Below are 13,179 nucleotides of genomic sequence, written 5' to 3'. Positions count from 1 at the left end.
CTAGTAGATTTAATGTAGTAGTCCTATTATATTAGCCTAGTAGACTTAATATCTTAGGCATAATATATCTCAGCCACCCTGTCTCATCCAGCATTACTATAAAGCAATGTACCTCATGTGCTTCTGCAACCTCAGGTTGTCAAAACACGAGCCAAATTTCCATTGTGTTAACTAGTATTGGAAAGCATACAGCATGCCGTACAGGTTGGACAAGCCACGCCACAACTTCTGCACTTTGCTTGGAGAACACATACATGCATGACCACTGCACCTTGTAAACTACACACATACACCTACACAAAACTTCTGCATATTACACACACTTACACTGTGCATACACAGATCATCAGGTTCCCATAGTGCAGTCACAATTAGACATATTCTAGCACTAGAATAAAAGAGGTAAATAGCATAGAACATCAAAAAATATCCACATTTATGATCTTTACTTACTCTTTTTTATGGCAATTCCAATGTTCAGTGATTGAAGGTCTTAGATCCAGAGTATAAAACAAGCAGTGTAGGAACACCAGTGGTTGACAGTGTTATTATATAGTTCCAGTTAAAGTGATTGTAAAGTCTCGTTTTTTTTTCCTATAAAAATAACAAACATGTTATACCTACCTGCTCTGTTGCAGTGGATTTGCACAGAGTAACCTGGATCCTCCTCTTCTTGTGTGCCTCTTCTGTGCTCCTGGCCCCTCCCTCCTGTTGAATGCCCCCACAGCAAGCAGCTCCCTGTGTTCCTTCAGACAAGGAGCCCTGACCCGAACCCAGACCCCTCTCTCTCCTGATTGGCTAGCTGACTTTGATTGACAGCAGCAGGAGCCAATGATGCCGCTGCTGTGTCTCAGGAGGGAGAATCTCGGATGGCTGGGACACTTGTGAACATTGCTTGGACAGAGAGGGACCTCAGGTAAGTGTTAGAATGCATTAAGATTAAAAAAAACCCTTCTGCATTTACAACCCCTTTAATACTTTTCTGTATAGCTAGGTAATAGGTGCTCGTTATTCAGAACACATACATGGTACCATGTTTTACAGTTGCCTGAAGTCAGTTATTACATCCTTTTTTACATCCTAGATTTGCTATTAGTTTATGGCATAAAATGGTTTAAATTAAACTTAAAAGAACATTTGGAGAAGATAATTGGGAAGTTCACCAGATGAACAACAATAAGAAGCTAAAACTCACAAAACTTTGCAGAGAAATGTCATTTAGGCTCTTACTGCTTTACTTCAGTGCAAATGATATATTTCTTTTAAGCATTTTCTTCTTGCACTAATTAAAACATAAGAAGGGAAGCAATCCATCAAAGTGTAGTGTATTCAATAGCATCCTATAAAGGTTAGGAATGCTTGCAGAGGAGTTGGAGGGCACAAAGCTCAATAAGAGCTTATCACAAGTCCCTGGGGCAGCAGACTTCCACCACAGAGCTAATTATGTATTCACTGCTTAGACCTACAAGGGTTTGTGTTTGGCTTTAAGCAACTGGGATTAATGATGTTACAAAATCTACATCTTCTCCACAACCTCTGCTGGCCCCTAATCATGTGATGGGAAGAATTTTCTGTGTCATGCTGCCATTTTTATTTGATTTTAAAATTTGTTAAGTTGATCATTTTATCACAGAATAAAATATATAAGATCATTTTTTAAATGTTACCGCTTTTGAATACTAGGAAAATCACTTACATTTACAGAAATTAAATCAGGTTCCCTGCTTCTCTTTCTGGTGAGTCACTGACTTGGATCAAGTAGTCTTTGTAGCCTTAAAATTCTGAATTTCTGTCTGAACACTGGATAGGGAATCCAGTATGACAGCCCTGGAATTTGTACCTTGAAAACAAGACATTGGCGGAAGCTCCCATGTCTATATCTATAAAGGCTCCCTTTAGGGGATTGAAGCAATTAGTGGTGCTATGCATAATGCAAACATATAATAGTCCTCTACTTCATAATTCACTGTTGTGGGTTATTGGAGACTTCAACCAATGTATTCCTGTTTGCATCTGCATCCTTAGTAATCCATGTCAACATGCTAACATTCTTGTTGTCTATGTATAAAGCTTGCTTTACTAAAATGCATTTTGCTTTGATTTTTTTCAGATCATTCCAGTTACTGGTCCTCGTGAAGGAGGCACAAAAGTAACCATTCGGGGAGAAAATTTAGGTCTTGAGTTTTGGGAAATAGAAAATGATGTCAAAGTGGCAGAAGTCAAATGCACTCCTTTGATTGAAGAATATATTCCTGCAGAACAGTAAGTTTTTGTTGATAATTATACACTATAGTGTTATCCATAGAAAAGGAAGAGCTTGTTTTTTTCCTAATTTACCAATCATGAATGTATATTGAAAGAATTTGGATAACTAACATTTCTCTTGAATGGATTGTTTTCTTGTCTTCTGAACCGTGTTTTGTTCTGTGCCCGTTTATCAAAACACAAGAAAAGGGGCCAATTTTACATTAGCTATGCTGGACTCTGAAGTTGAGATTTCAGTTTCAGTAATGTCTGTAGGTCTGGAAGTCCCCTCTGGTCACCAAAAAAAAACAAAACGTTAACAGCCCATTGAAAAACGTGACACGTTTCGCGCAAAATAAGGCTTCCTAATAAGTGTTGTTTGCTGTGAAATGTATCTACAGTTTTCCTGAATGTACAGCATTTAAGTACAAATAAAAAAGATTGCAGCAACTTCTGGTTCTAGAGAGAGGAACATGTTGTGCATTGACAGGCTAAATGTGCACCTGGATATTTACAGCAGACTCACCTGGAGCAGTAACTTCCTTTTGCATTTATACGTATAATTGCAGTAACAGTCAAAGAGATTTCAAAATGTTAAAGCAGTGAGCACACACGCAGGTTGCCATTCATGCCTGTTACAGATAGCACTCAACCACCAATGCACTTTCATTAGTGACAGCTTAATGAAGAAGTGTGCCCAGGATATGGACATTTAAATACCTATATTTTCCCATCATACAATAAATTGCTTTTAAAAAAGCCCCCACTGACCTCTTTGTTTTAATACTTTTAGAATTGTATGTGAAATAGGGGATGCCAAGCCAAGCCAGCATGCTGGATTCGTGGACGTCTGTGTGGGGAACTGCAGACCTCGTTTTATGGCCAGATCTTCCCTGCTCTACTACTTTGTTGTAAGTTAATGCACTCTTCTTCCTGTTGTCTGCATTGTAGTAACTTTATTTCTAGCTTTTAAGTTTTCAAACACAAGCTAAGCAAAAAAAGAAAAAAACTGTAAACTTTAAATTAAACCTGTACTGAGATAAATATGTATGCTGTCAATGTTGACAATGTTGTGAATGTTGTTGCCTGGCTGGCCCAATTTCGGAGCGAAATACAAAGAACAACATGCATCTGGTCAATCACTGTGAAATCAGAATAACTAATCTGCATGCTTGTTCTAGGTCCAGTAAAGTTAGATAGTAGTGAAGTCTTTTGGTTAATATACTAAACATATTGAGACCCTCACCTAGTAAAGTTAAAAACTTTGGAAAGTGAATGTTCAATAAGCTTTGTAAAGCTGTGCTCCTCATAATTATTGCGTTATATGCAAGGAAAAAAAAAGGATTTTTGCACAACATTTGATGCCAATGTGAACACGGCTTTACCTTATTTACTAAGCTAAGTGGACAGTCTATATTTCTTTAGTAAGTCAACCCATTTGAATCATCATGACACAGGGGTTCATATACTAAAACTGAAGAATCCAAAATCTAGTGCAGTTGTGCATGGTAGCCAATCAACTTCTGCCTTCAGATTGTTCAATTAAAGTGGTCGTAAAAGGCCCAAGGTTTTGTACCTTCATGCATTCTATGCATGAAGGTAAAAAACCTTCTGTGTGCAGCAGCCCCCTAATACTTACCTGAGCCCCCTCTCAATCCAGCAATGTCCACAAGAGACTTGCCTCTCCGGGGAATTGTACTCCTGATTGGATTTTGGCCTCAGCAGGAACCACTGGTTCCTGTTGCTGTCAATCACAGACAGTGAGCCAATAAGGAGATGGAAGGGGCAGGGCCAAGACATGGCTCCATGTGTGAATAGACACACAGAGCCGTGGCTTGAGTGCCCCCACAGCAAGCTGCTTGCTGTGGGGGCACCCGGCAGGAGGGAGGAGCCAGGAGCAGCGGTTTGGACCCTAGAAGAGGAGGTCTGGGCTGCTCTGTGCAAAACCACTGCACAGAGCTGGTAAGTATAACATCTTTGTTATTTTTAAAAAACAAAAACAGGGCTTTAATATCACTTTAAGCTTTGACAATTAAACCGAGAAGCTGGTTTCTATGCAGAGCTGCACAAGATTTTGCACGCTCCACTTTTAGTAAATCATTCCCATAGTCACTGCTGATTTCAGGAAGGTGGGGCAATGGCAGCCTACATAAGTCTCTTAGTACATGTTACCTTTAAAATACGTTTGTCATTTTAGCCTCCCTGGTGGTATTCCTGAGTGTGTTCGGAGTGAATTTTCATTACCAAAAGCTGTAAACCCGAGCCACACTTGGGATTGAATCTCAGGATCCATGTATAGCTTACTTACCTTGTCCCCAGGATCCTGCGATATCTCCCCACTGTGTGTACGAGCTGTGTCTCCGCTCGATCTATCACAGTGCCGAGCTCTGTTCCCTGCGAGCGTCGCGATGCACGGGGACAGAGCCTGGCGCCAGATTCAAAAAGTGAAAAACACGTTACACATACAGTACACTGTAATCTTACAGATTACATTACTGTATCAAATTATTTCACATCCCTTTTGTCCCTAGTGCTTTGTCCAGTGCCCTGCATGCAGTTTTATATTATATATACTGTTCTTTCTGTCTAGAAACTGGAGATTGTCCCTTTATGTCAAAAGTGGTTTTAGACCAGCTAGAAAACAGCGATAATAAAATAGAATCACTTGCAGAATTGAGCGATAGTGATTTGTGGGGATATTAGTCATCAAACACTGAAAGTGATGACAGCGACAATTCAGCAACTAAGCAAATGTCAGTGTTTTTAATTTGATTACATTATTGAATATATTTTATTATTATATTATTATTTGTTATAATTAGTTATAGTTATTTATTATATTATAATTTATGATTTCGTGTTTCAAACTTTATTATACCCGGGATGTCTACTAGACTCTTGTTTGGACAGATTTAGTGTGTTATTCCTAAGAATTACAGGCCTACAATATAAAATGCCAAATTTCCATGCGAAACATTGTACCGCTTTGAGCATCAAAAATCTGACATAATCATAACGCCAGGGAGGTTAATATGCATTTACATTATCTGCTTTTTAGCAACCAGCATGAAATGAATTATCAATCTTGAAAGAAAAAAAAATACAAGGACGATTTGGTTAGAAGTTCATTATACTACAAGCTGCTCTTAAAAATGACAGTGTGAAGTTGATAAGAAATATTTTAATTCCAAACACTTAATCTGACAGATGCTAACTGCTGTACTTGCCTCTGCATTATTTCCCATAATGCTTCTTTTTTTGTAAACATGGTTCTTGGAGAATATTTGTTACCCTGCTTCAGTAACCCTGCGACAAATCCAACCCCTCAGTGAAAGTATTATCTGGTTATACAATTGTTCTTATTCATCTATATGTATAATTGCACTGCAGGATTTCTGTATGCCCGATTCCTTGTATATACAGTAAGCGTACAAGGTGTTAAGATTAATATATGCAAGCATTAAGCATACTAAGAGCTTTTTAAGACTCATGTCTTCTCCTTATAAAGTGTATCCCTTTGAGAAAAGCACTGAATGGAAGACTGATTTTTTTAATGCAACTTTATAGTTCATCACATCTATTGTTGCAACAACTTAATCCGGAAGTGTTTTTAAGTGTTCATTAACACTAAATTGCATTGGAATGCCTGTGGGAAAAACATGCGGGATCTGCACAAGCATCTAATGAGTTTGTAATGATGGAACATTTCAAGTGAAGTGTTACTGAAAATTGACTGCATTGCACACTTTCCTTAATTATTTCATCTGAAAAGGGCACATTAGAAAAGAGAGTTTATCTCTCAGAGAATTTCCCTTTGCCTCTTCATTTTGATGGGTAATGCAACTTGATTTGAGTAATTCGTTTCCTCATGAATAGCACTAAGCAAAAGCTGGATTGGCACCCAGTCTGTCTGCTGAGCTCAGCAATGTTTTTGTGCCTTAACAACTACTCTTGAGAGAATCCAGTTAACTCTAGCAGTGCGTGAACTTAACCTTGCCACTGTTAAAACATTCAAGGTAGACAGTAATGCTATTTTATTGTCTATAATACCAAAGTAATGGTATGGGATAAGCTACAGAAGGGTTCACATTTAACACCAGATCAGCAAACTTCAGTGTTCAGTTTAGACTTCTGGTAATGACTGAACTTTTTTCCCCTGGAGAAGCAGAATAATATTCTGCACATAACTTTATAGCTTAAAGGACTTAGGTGCGGGCAGTCAGTGGTAGTAGTAAGGCAAGGCTCCATCTTAGGTTTGGCCAGTTCAATAAAAGGAAAGAACATTTGAGATAGCTAATAAACTCTTTTGAGAAACAACAAAGCATTTTCTTATCTGTATGCTGCACATTACTGTCCTAAAGAATAATGTGCAAAGTCTAAATTCACAGTACAATATTTAGTTCATATGTATAATTAAAGATAAAAGGAGCCATAATGAATTATGGGAAGTAGAAAACAAAAATGATGAAAAGATGTTTGTTTAGAACTCTGTATGTATGACACTTCCATTGTATAGCAATCAATAGACAAGTATTTGCTTAGCAAAGAATGCTTGCTGTCATTAAATTAATTTTAATTATTTAATGTGCAGTTCTACTTATTTGATTAAACTGAATAAATGATTAAAACCTTCAAACTAGCAACAGCAATTGAAGAACTGGATGTCACAACATATCTATGAGTTTTTGCCTAACTGGGATTTCTGGGATTTGTGGTTTTCAAAACAGCAGTTTTTGTTTTTTTTGTTTTGGTACACCAAATCAGCTTGAACATTTCTATTCCTTTCCATTCCTATTTCCATTTAAGCGGTATTACAGACAAAAAAAAACATTTATTAATTTGCAGTTTACCAATTCTTAGATGTGATGGCTGCATACATTTTGTTTTTTTTCTTTAAAATAACAAACATGTTATACTTGCCTGCTCTGTGCTGTGGTTTTGCACAGGGCAGCCCAGATCCTCCTCTTCTGGGGTTGCTGGCTGGAGCTCTTGGCCCCTCCCTCCTGTTGAGTGCCCCCAGAGCAAGCAACTTGCTTTGGGGGCCCTGAGCCAAGCTGCAGCTTCGTGTATCCATTCAGACATAGAGCCACGGTTTGGCCCGCCCCCTCTCTTTCCTGATTGGCTAACTGAGTTTGATTGACAGCAGCAGGAGCCTATGGCACCACTGCTGTGTCTCAGCCAATCAGGAGGGAGAGTTCCAGATTCAGGAGGCACTCATGGACATCGCTGGATAGAGATGGGGCTCAGGTAAGTATTAGGGGCGCTGGGGGCTGCTGCACACAGAACAGTTTTTATCTTAATGCATAGAATGCATTAAGATAAAAAAAACCTTCTGCCTTTACAACCACTTTAAGGCTTCGTTTCATTTATTTTCACCTGGTGATACATCTAGTAAAGCTGGGTATACACATATCAAAATTTAGAATTTCAGAATTTTGTTCCATGTGTATTAGAATAGTGATGGTGTTTGCGCTGTGAGAATTTGAAAAGAGGTGAGGGGAGTGTTACAAAAAAATGCTAGTGGAAACTGAAGTGGTAATGACAACTGAATTATTATACATAAAATCCAAGTAAATTAAGTAATGACTAGTGCAGTATAATCATACAATCAAAAAGAATAGAATCAATAGTGAACACGTGTAAAACATATGAAATAAATATTAATGCCAGTCAAGTGATGACTCATATGAAAACACACAAAAATGAATCCAAAAGAATAAATTATAAAAGTGGCAAAAGGTCCATGTGATAATAAAAAAAAGTTGAAAAAAGTCTGTATCAGACAAAAAAAGGGATCAATCCCACCACCAGGAAACACACCTGTACCAAATGCAATCTTCAGTGATGAGACCTCTGTGTCTGCAAGCAGCTCACCTTACTGCTGTAAGGTGTACAGCATATGCTGGTCACAGATCACCGGTGAGGATGGTTGATTCAAAGGTGAAACAATCTCCTGTGTATTGCTTGAACAGTCCCAGTGATGGATGTTTAAGTTCATACGGAGAAACATAAAAAATGTATATAGCGTGATTCCGCGACAAACATATGTGCCCTGATGAAGTCACGTGGCGTGACGATACGCGTCGGAATTGGATACGCGTCTGAATTGGATACGCGTCTAGATTGGAGCACTGGGTACACACACAGCCTGACAGCAGGAGACGAGCTCGTCGCTCTTGGATGTTTTATCTCATACAGTTTCTTATATGTGAGTTTGTTTTTAAAAGTTTTTCTATCAATAAATTGGCTTTTACATATGGGATTACGCTATGTGCATTATCTCTTCATCCTTACATTAACATCAACCGAGTCCATCTGGCAAACACTGGTGAGCAGGCGCTGACCGAAGTTTCCACACTGAGGGCATATGAACTCGGCGTTCGTTGGATTGATGCCTATGCTCCTTTTATAATAGTGAGTGCATTACTGTTTGATCCGCCCCTGTCCCACTGTGTTTGTCGCGGAATCACGCTATATACATTTTTTATGTTTCTCCATATGAACTTAAACATCCATCACTGAGACTGTTCAAGCAATACACAGGAGATTGTTTTACCTTTGCATCAACCATCCTCACCTGTGATTTGTGACCAGCATATACTGTACACCTTACAGCAGTAAGGTGAGCTGCTTGCAGACACAGAGGTGTCATCACTGAAGATTGCATTTGGTACAGGTGTGTTTCCTGGTGGTGGGATTGATCCCTTTTTTTGTCTGATACGGACTTTTTTCAACTTTTTTTTATTATCACATGGACCTTTTGCCACTTTTATAATTTATTCTTTTGGATTAATTTTTGTGTGTTTTCATATGAGTCATCACTTGACTGGCATTTATATTTATTTCATATGTTTTACATGTGTTCACTATTGATTCTATTCTTTTTGATTGTATGATTATACTGCACTAGTCATTACTGGATTTACTTGGATTTTATGTATAATTATTCAGTTGTCATTACCACTTCAGTTTCCACTAGCATTTTTTGTAATACTCCCCTCACCTCTTTTCCTATTCTCACAGCGCAAACACCATCACTATTCTATTCTTTTTTTTTCTGTCGGGATCACAATCACAGGTATTTGCAGCAGTGCCCCCTTAGTCTAAACTTCTAGACAGTGTCATTTATATATACATCTTTATAGATCCATGTGTATTACTTCTGCTGGAAAACCTGCATTCGATCAGCCATTGCAGCCGCTTATCAGTGTATTCTGACGGGAGGAGTCCATGCTCTCAGAATACAATAGTGCAGCAGTGGAGATTTATGTTTTCTTTTTTTTTCATTCAACCCATTAGTTAAACCAAAAAAAAAGCTTTTGATAAATGCTCAGCTTAAGTCTCAGCTTTTTCTTACTTTAAAGTGGTTGGAAACCCTCACATATACCAAGTGAAGTGAACAGCCTCAGGTGATAGAGATTAAGCTCTGATCCCTCCTGTATTGATTTGTATTGTAAGTGTACTGTCTGCCCTCATGTTGTAAAGCGCTGCGCAAACTGTTGGCGCTATATAAATCCTGTATGATAATAATAATAATAATAAACAAATCCTCCTACATAGGTTTTATTTGTTTATTAGCAGTCTTCCCCTCTCTACACCCTTTCAGAAGTGCAGATTGTGTTAAAAATCTTTCTTCATCTGTCTCAGCACATGGGGCGGAGTGTCTGCAGTTACAGTGTGTGAGGGCTGATTGGAGGAAAGGTACACACCCCCCCTTCACACACAGCAGAAGAATAGACAAGCTCCGTTCTGAGCTCTCCCTCCCCCTCCCTCCCAACACAAATTTATCTCATGTGTTGGGAAAACTTGTCAGAAGTGACTGATGCTGATAACAGAGGAACGAAGTACCAGAGAGAAACGACACTCAGAGCTTTGGAGAGAGATAAGTAAGCACTACAAAAATATGTGCTTAGTTCAAAATCCAAGACTGGGTTTACAACAACTAGACTAAACTGTCCAGACAAAGTAGCAGTTAGAGGTTTGTCTGGACAGGGTTGCTTTTATGCAGTCATTCAAAACCTTTATCCCAGTAGGAAAAAACATTGCTGTAACTGCTTTTAGTGTGTTAGGCAGGACATACACAGTTTGAATTTCAACTTTGGTACAACCAGCATACCGGGTTTAACCTATGATTATCGTTAGCGGCTGCTATACTGGCTAGCAAAAATCACTGTCTTCTCCCGGCGGGTATGTCTCCCCCCCATTGCCAGGAGAAGACAATGGCCCAACAGGATGGAGTCCGCATCAACGCTGTCTGTGTGAATGGGGGAATCAAGCAAATTTCTTCCCTGCAACCCGTGGTTGCAGGAAAAACATATGCTCCATGTACAGCCGGCCTTAGCTGGAGTTCAACTTCAATTTGCTAATCTAGTCTATCTGATGTCTGCTAGTCTATAGCTGTCCTCAGACTGACAATACTGCTGTCCAAAGGTGCCTGCTTTACTACTTCACCTAGAATGCAGACACCCTAAGACAGGAAATGTGTTACTGGCATGATCACCTGGTGAAATGAAGCAAAACAAAGCCCAAAGAAGAAAAACTAATGCAGCCACTACATCTAAGGATTGGTAAACTGAAATAGTCTGCAAAAATACACTCATAAGAAAAAGCAGCAAAAAGATCATTGTGAAGCCCAGAATATCTCACAAGACACCCCGGGATTCTTTTACAAAACTGGAGAGTGCAACATCTGGTGCAGCTCTGCATAGAAACCAATCGGCTTTCAGATATTTTGTCAAAGCTTAAATAAACAAATTGAAGATAGAGGTTGATTGGCTACTGTGCACAGCTGCACCAGATTTTGCACTCTCTAGTTTTGATAAATCAACCCCACTATGTGGATGAAGATCCAGTCCTGCCGGCGTTGTTTGCTTTTTGAGGTTGTGACTGATATGGCATATGTGACATTCACCAAGATTTCTGAATCCCGATCTCAAGGACTTCAGTGTGTTTTTCTGTCTGTCAGAGACACCACAGGACGCAATCTAAATTCCCATAGTGTGCTGTGTGAAATTCCATGGGCACAGATAGGTAGAGTTTTTGCTTTGTTTTGTAAGTGCATTACTTTTCCCTTTGTGAATAAATCAAATGACTGTCTCTTGGTTTATGAAGATTAATACATACATATGTGTCTGGTCTATTTCTGGTTATAAGTTGGAGCGTGGAGTTCATAATGAAAAGCCAATCTAACCTTCAACCTTTCTGTGTTCCAATCCCCAGCAACTCCAAAAATTAAACACAGGCATGCAGCATAACAGTTAAATGTGGAACTATCACAGCAGTTTTAGTACAACAAATTAAAAACAGTTGCTTAATAAATGGTGTGTGATACCAAGGATATACTATCCTTGGGTTGGCAAAATAAAAAAAAATAAAAAAACACTTATAAAGAGCATCATGTGTTACAGTAAACAACATTTCCATTGACAAAGATTCCAAATTGCAGGCCATACCAAACAGAACTGTACATGCCATCTTACATCCTTGTGGATTGGATTTCCAGTTTAGATTGACAGTGTATATTTGGAAACACACAAGTGGCAGAACACCTTGGGATAATATGTTCTCTAAATTTCCATTCTATCTCTCAGCAAGGTATTCTTTTGTTTGCCTGACTAAAACAATCAAACATGATATCTCTTTTTCTGATCATACTGCAAATAGAAAATAAAACATTCATAACTATACCTTTGAATAATTGATGCTCCTTTGTGTCACTTAACTTTTGGATAATAACTTTTCTGTCTGTAATTCTGATGGTTTTCTATCACTAGCATTTTTTCACTATTTTGTGTATGACTTTTTGAGCTGAATCTCACATGGCCACACTGTTCACAGTAAAGTGAATAAAAAACTATGGTACAAAAATGAAGTAAAATACAACCATGTGCATGACATGCTGGGGTAATATAACCATTTCACAATAGTATTCAGTTAAAATTTTTAAGAAACAGATATTTACCAGTCCATGGAGACCAGTGCTGTCTTCCCCACAGTCTGTTCTGTGCTGGGCTTTGGCTCTCTGGTGCCACCATCTTGAATTTGGGAGCCAGATATAATTTTCTGATATATCTCATAGTTGGCTTTGCAATATGCATGCACAAGGCAGGGAAGTGCAGCAAGACTAGTCCTGTAGCCCCCCTGGGATGTGTAATGTGTCACAGGAGGGTGTGGAATGGACAGCAGGAGGGCGGGTCTAGTGCATGCTATTTTCAACTAAGGGAGGATTCAGAAATTAAGAGTGGGTCCCAGTCAAAAAAAAGTACCCATCCTCTGAAAAAAAAAAAGCTGCAAATGTTTTAGATGCTGGAGGCAAGAAAAGAGATGAGCTACATTACTTTTTGGATGAAAATCTGCTTTAAGTTCTGAAGCATGCTACATAATGTTTAGGCAAATGCATGCATATGTTTAATTTGTGTATATTTAAAGCTGTACCCAAAATGTAATTTTTGTCCCCATTGGGAAGATATACCCTTTCTATTTGAACTGGTCACCATTGCCACTAAGACAGAAAGGGCGAAATCCAAAACTTTTTGAGTTGTCACAGGAACAAAAGGAGAGGGTTAACCGTCCAATAGAAACACCTGTTTAGGTGACAACTGTCTAAGAAGGGAATTCCCCTTATTTGGAAAATTACTCTTGTACAACTGAGACAGGAAATAATGGCAAATCGTTTCAATGGTTTATATAAAAACAACCTGCAAAGGGTTTTAACCCATCCATATTCTATAGAAGTTACATTTTGTATTACAGTTTTGGCTACAAATAGACTAAAATGGATCAGGGGGAGCATTGTTAGAACATGTGTCTTTAGGTGGAATTAACATTAAAAAGCATACTTACATGAAAGTGTCACTTTTTTGCATGGAGCTATGTTACACCTCTTTCCATAAAATAATAGGTATTTTTGCACTTCTAGAATGAAATAATAAAAAT

At 38.6% G+C, this 13,179-nt stretch overlaps 1 protein-coding gene across 2 annotated transcripts in view; it reads left to right on the top strand.

Moving 5' to 3' along the window:
* PLXNA4 (plexin A4) overlaps positions 1-13,179 on the top strand; it is a 1,066,226-nt gene that overhangs the window by 875,249 nt on the left and 177,798 nt on the right. For both annotated transcript variants that reach the window (XM_073619416.1, XM_073619417.1), the window contains 2 exons: positions 2,111-2,262; positions 3,038-3,155. In XM_073619416.1, coding sequence (XP_073475517.1) covers positions 2,111-2,262; positions 3,038-3,155 — 270 coding nt within the window. The remainder of the gene's footprint in view (positions 1-2,110; positions 2,263-3,037; positions 3,156-13,179) is intronic.

This window comes from Aquarana catesbeiana, linkage group LG03 (assembly GCF_042186555.1).
Source record: "Aquarana catesbeiana isolate 2022-GZ linkage group LG03, ASM4218655v1, whole genome shotgun sequence".
Lineage (NCBI taxonomy): Eukaryota > Metazoa > Chordata > Amphibia > Anura > Ranidae > Aquarana > Aquarana catesbeiana.
The sequence above is the reverse complement of the archived record's forward strand: the minus strand, read 5'-3'. Positions and strand labels throughout refer to the sequence as shown.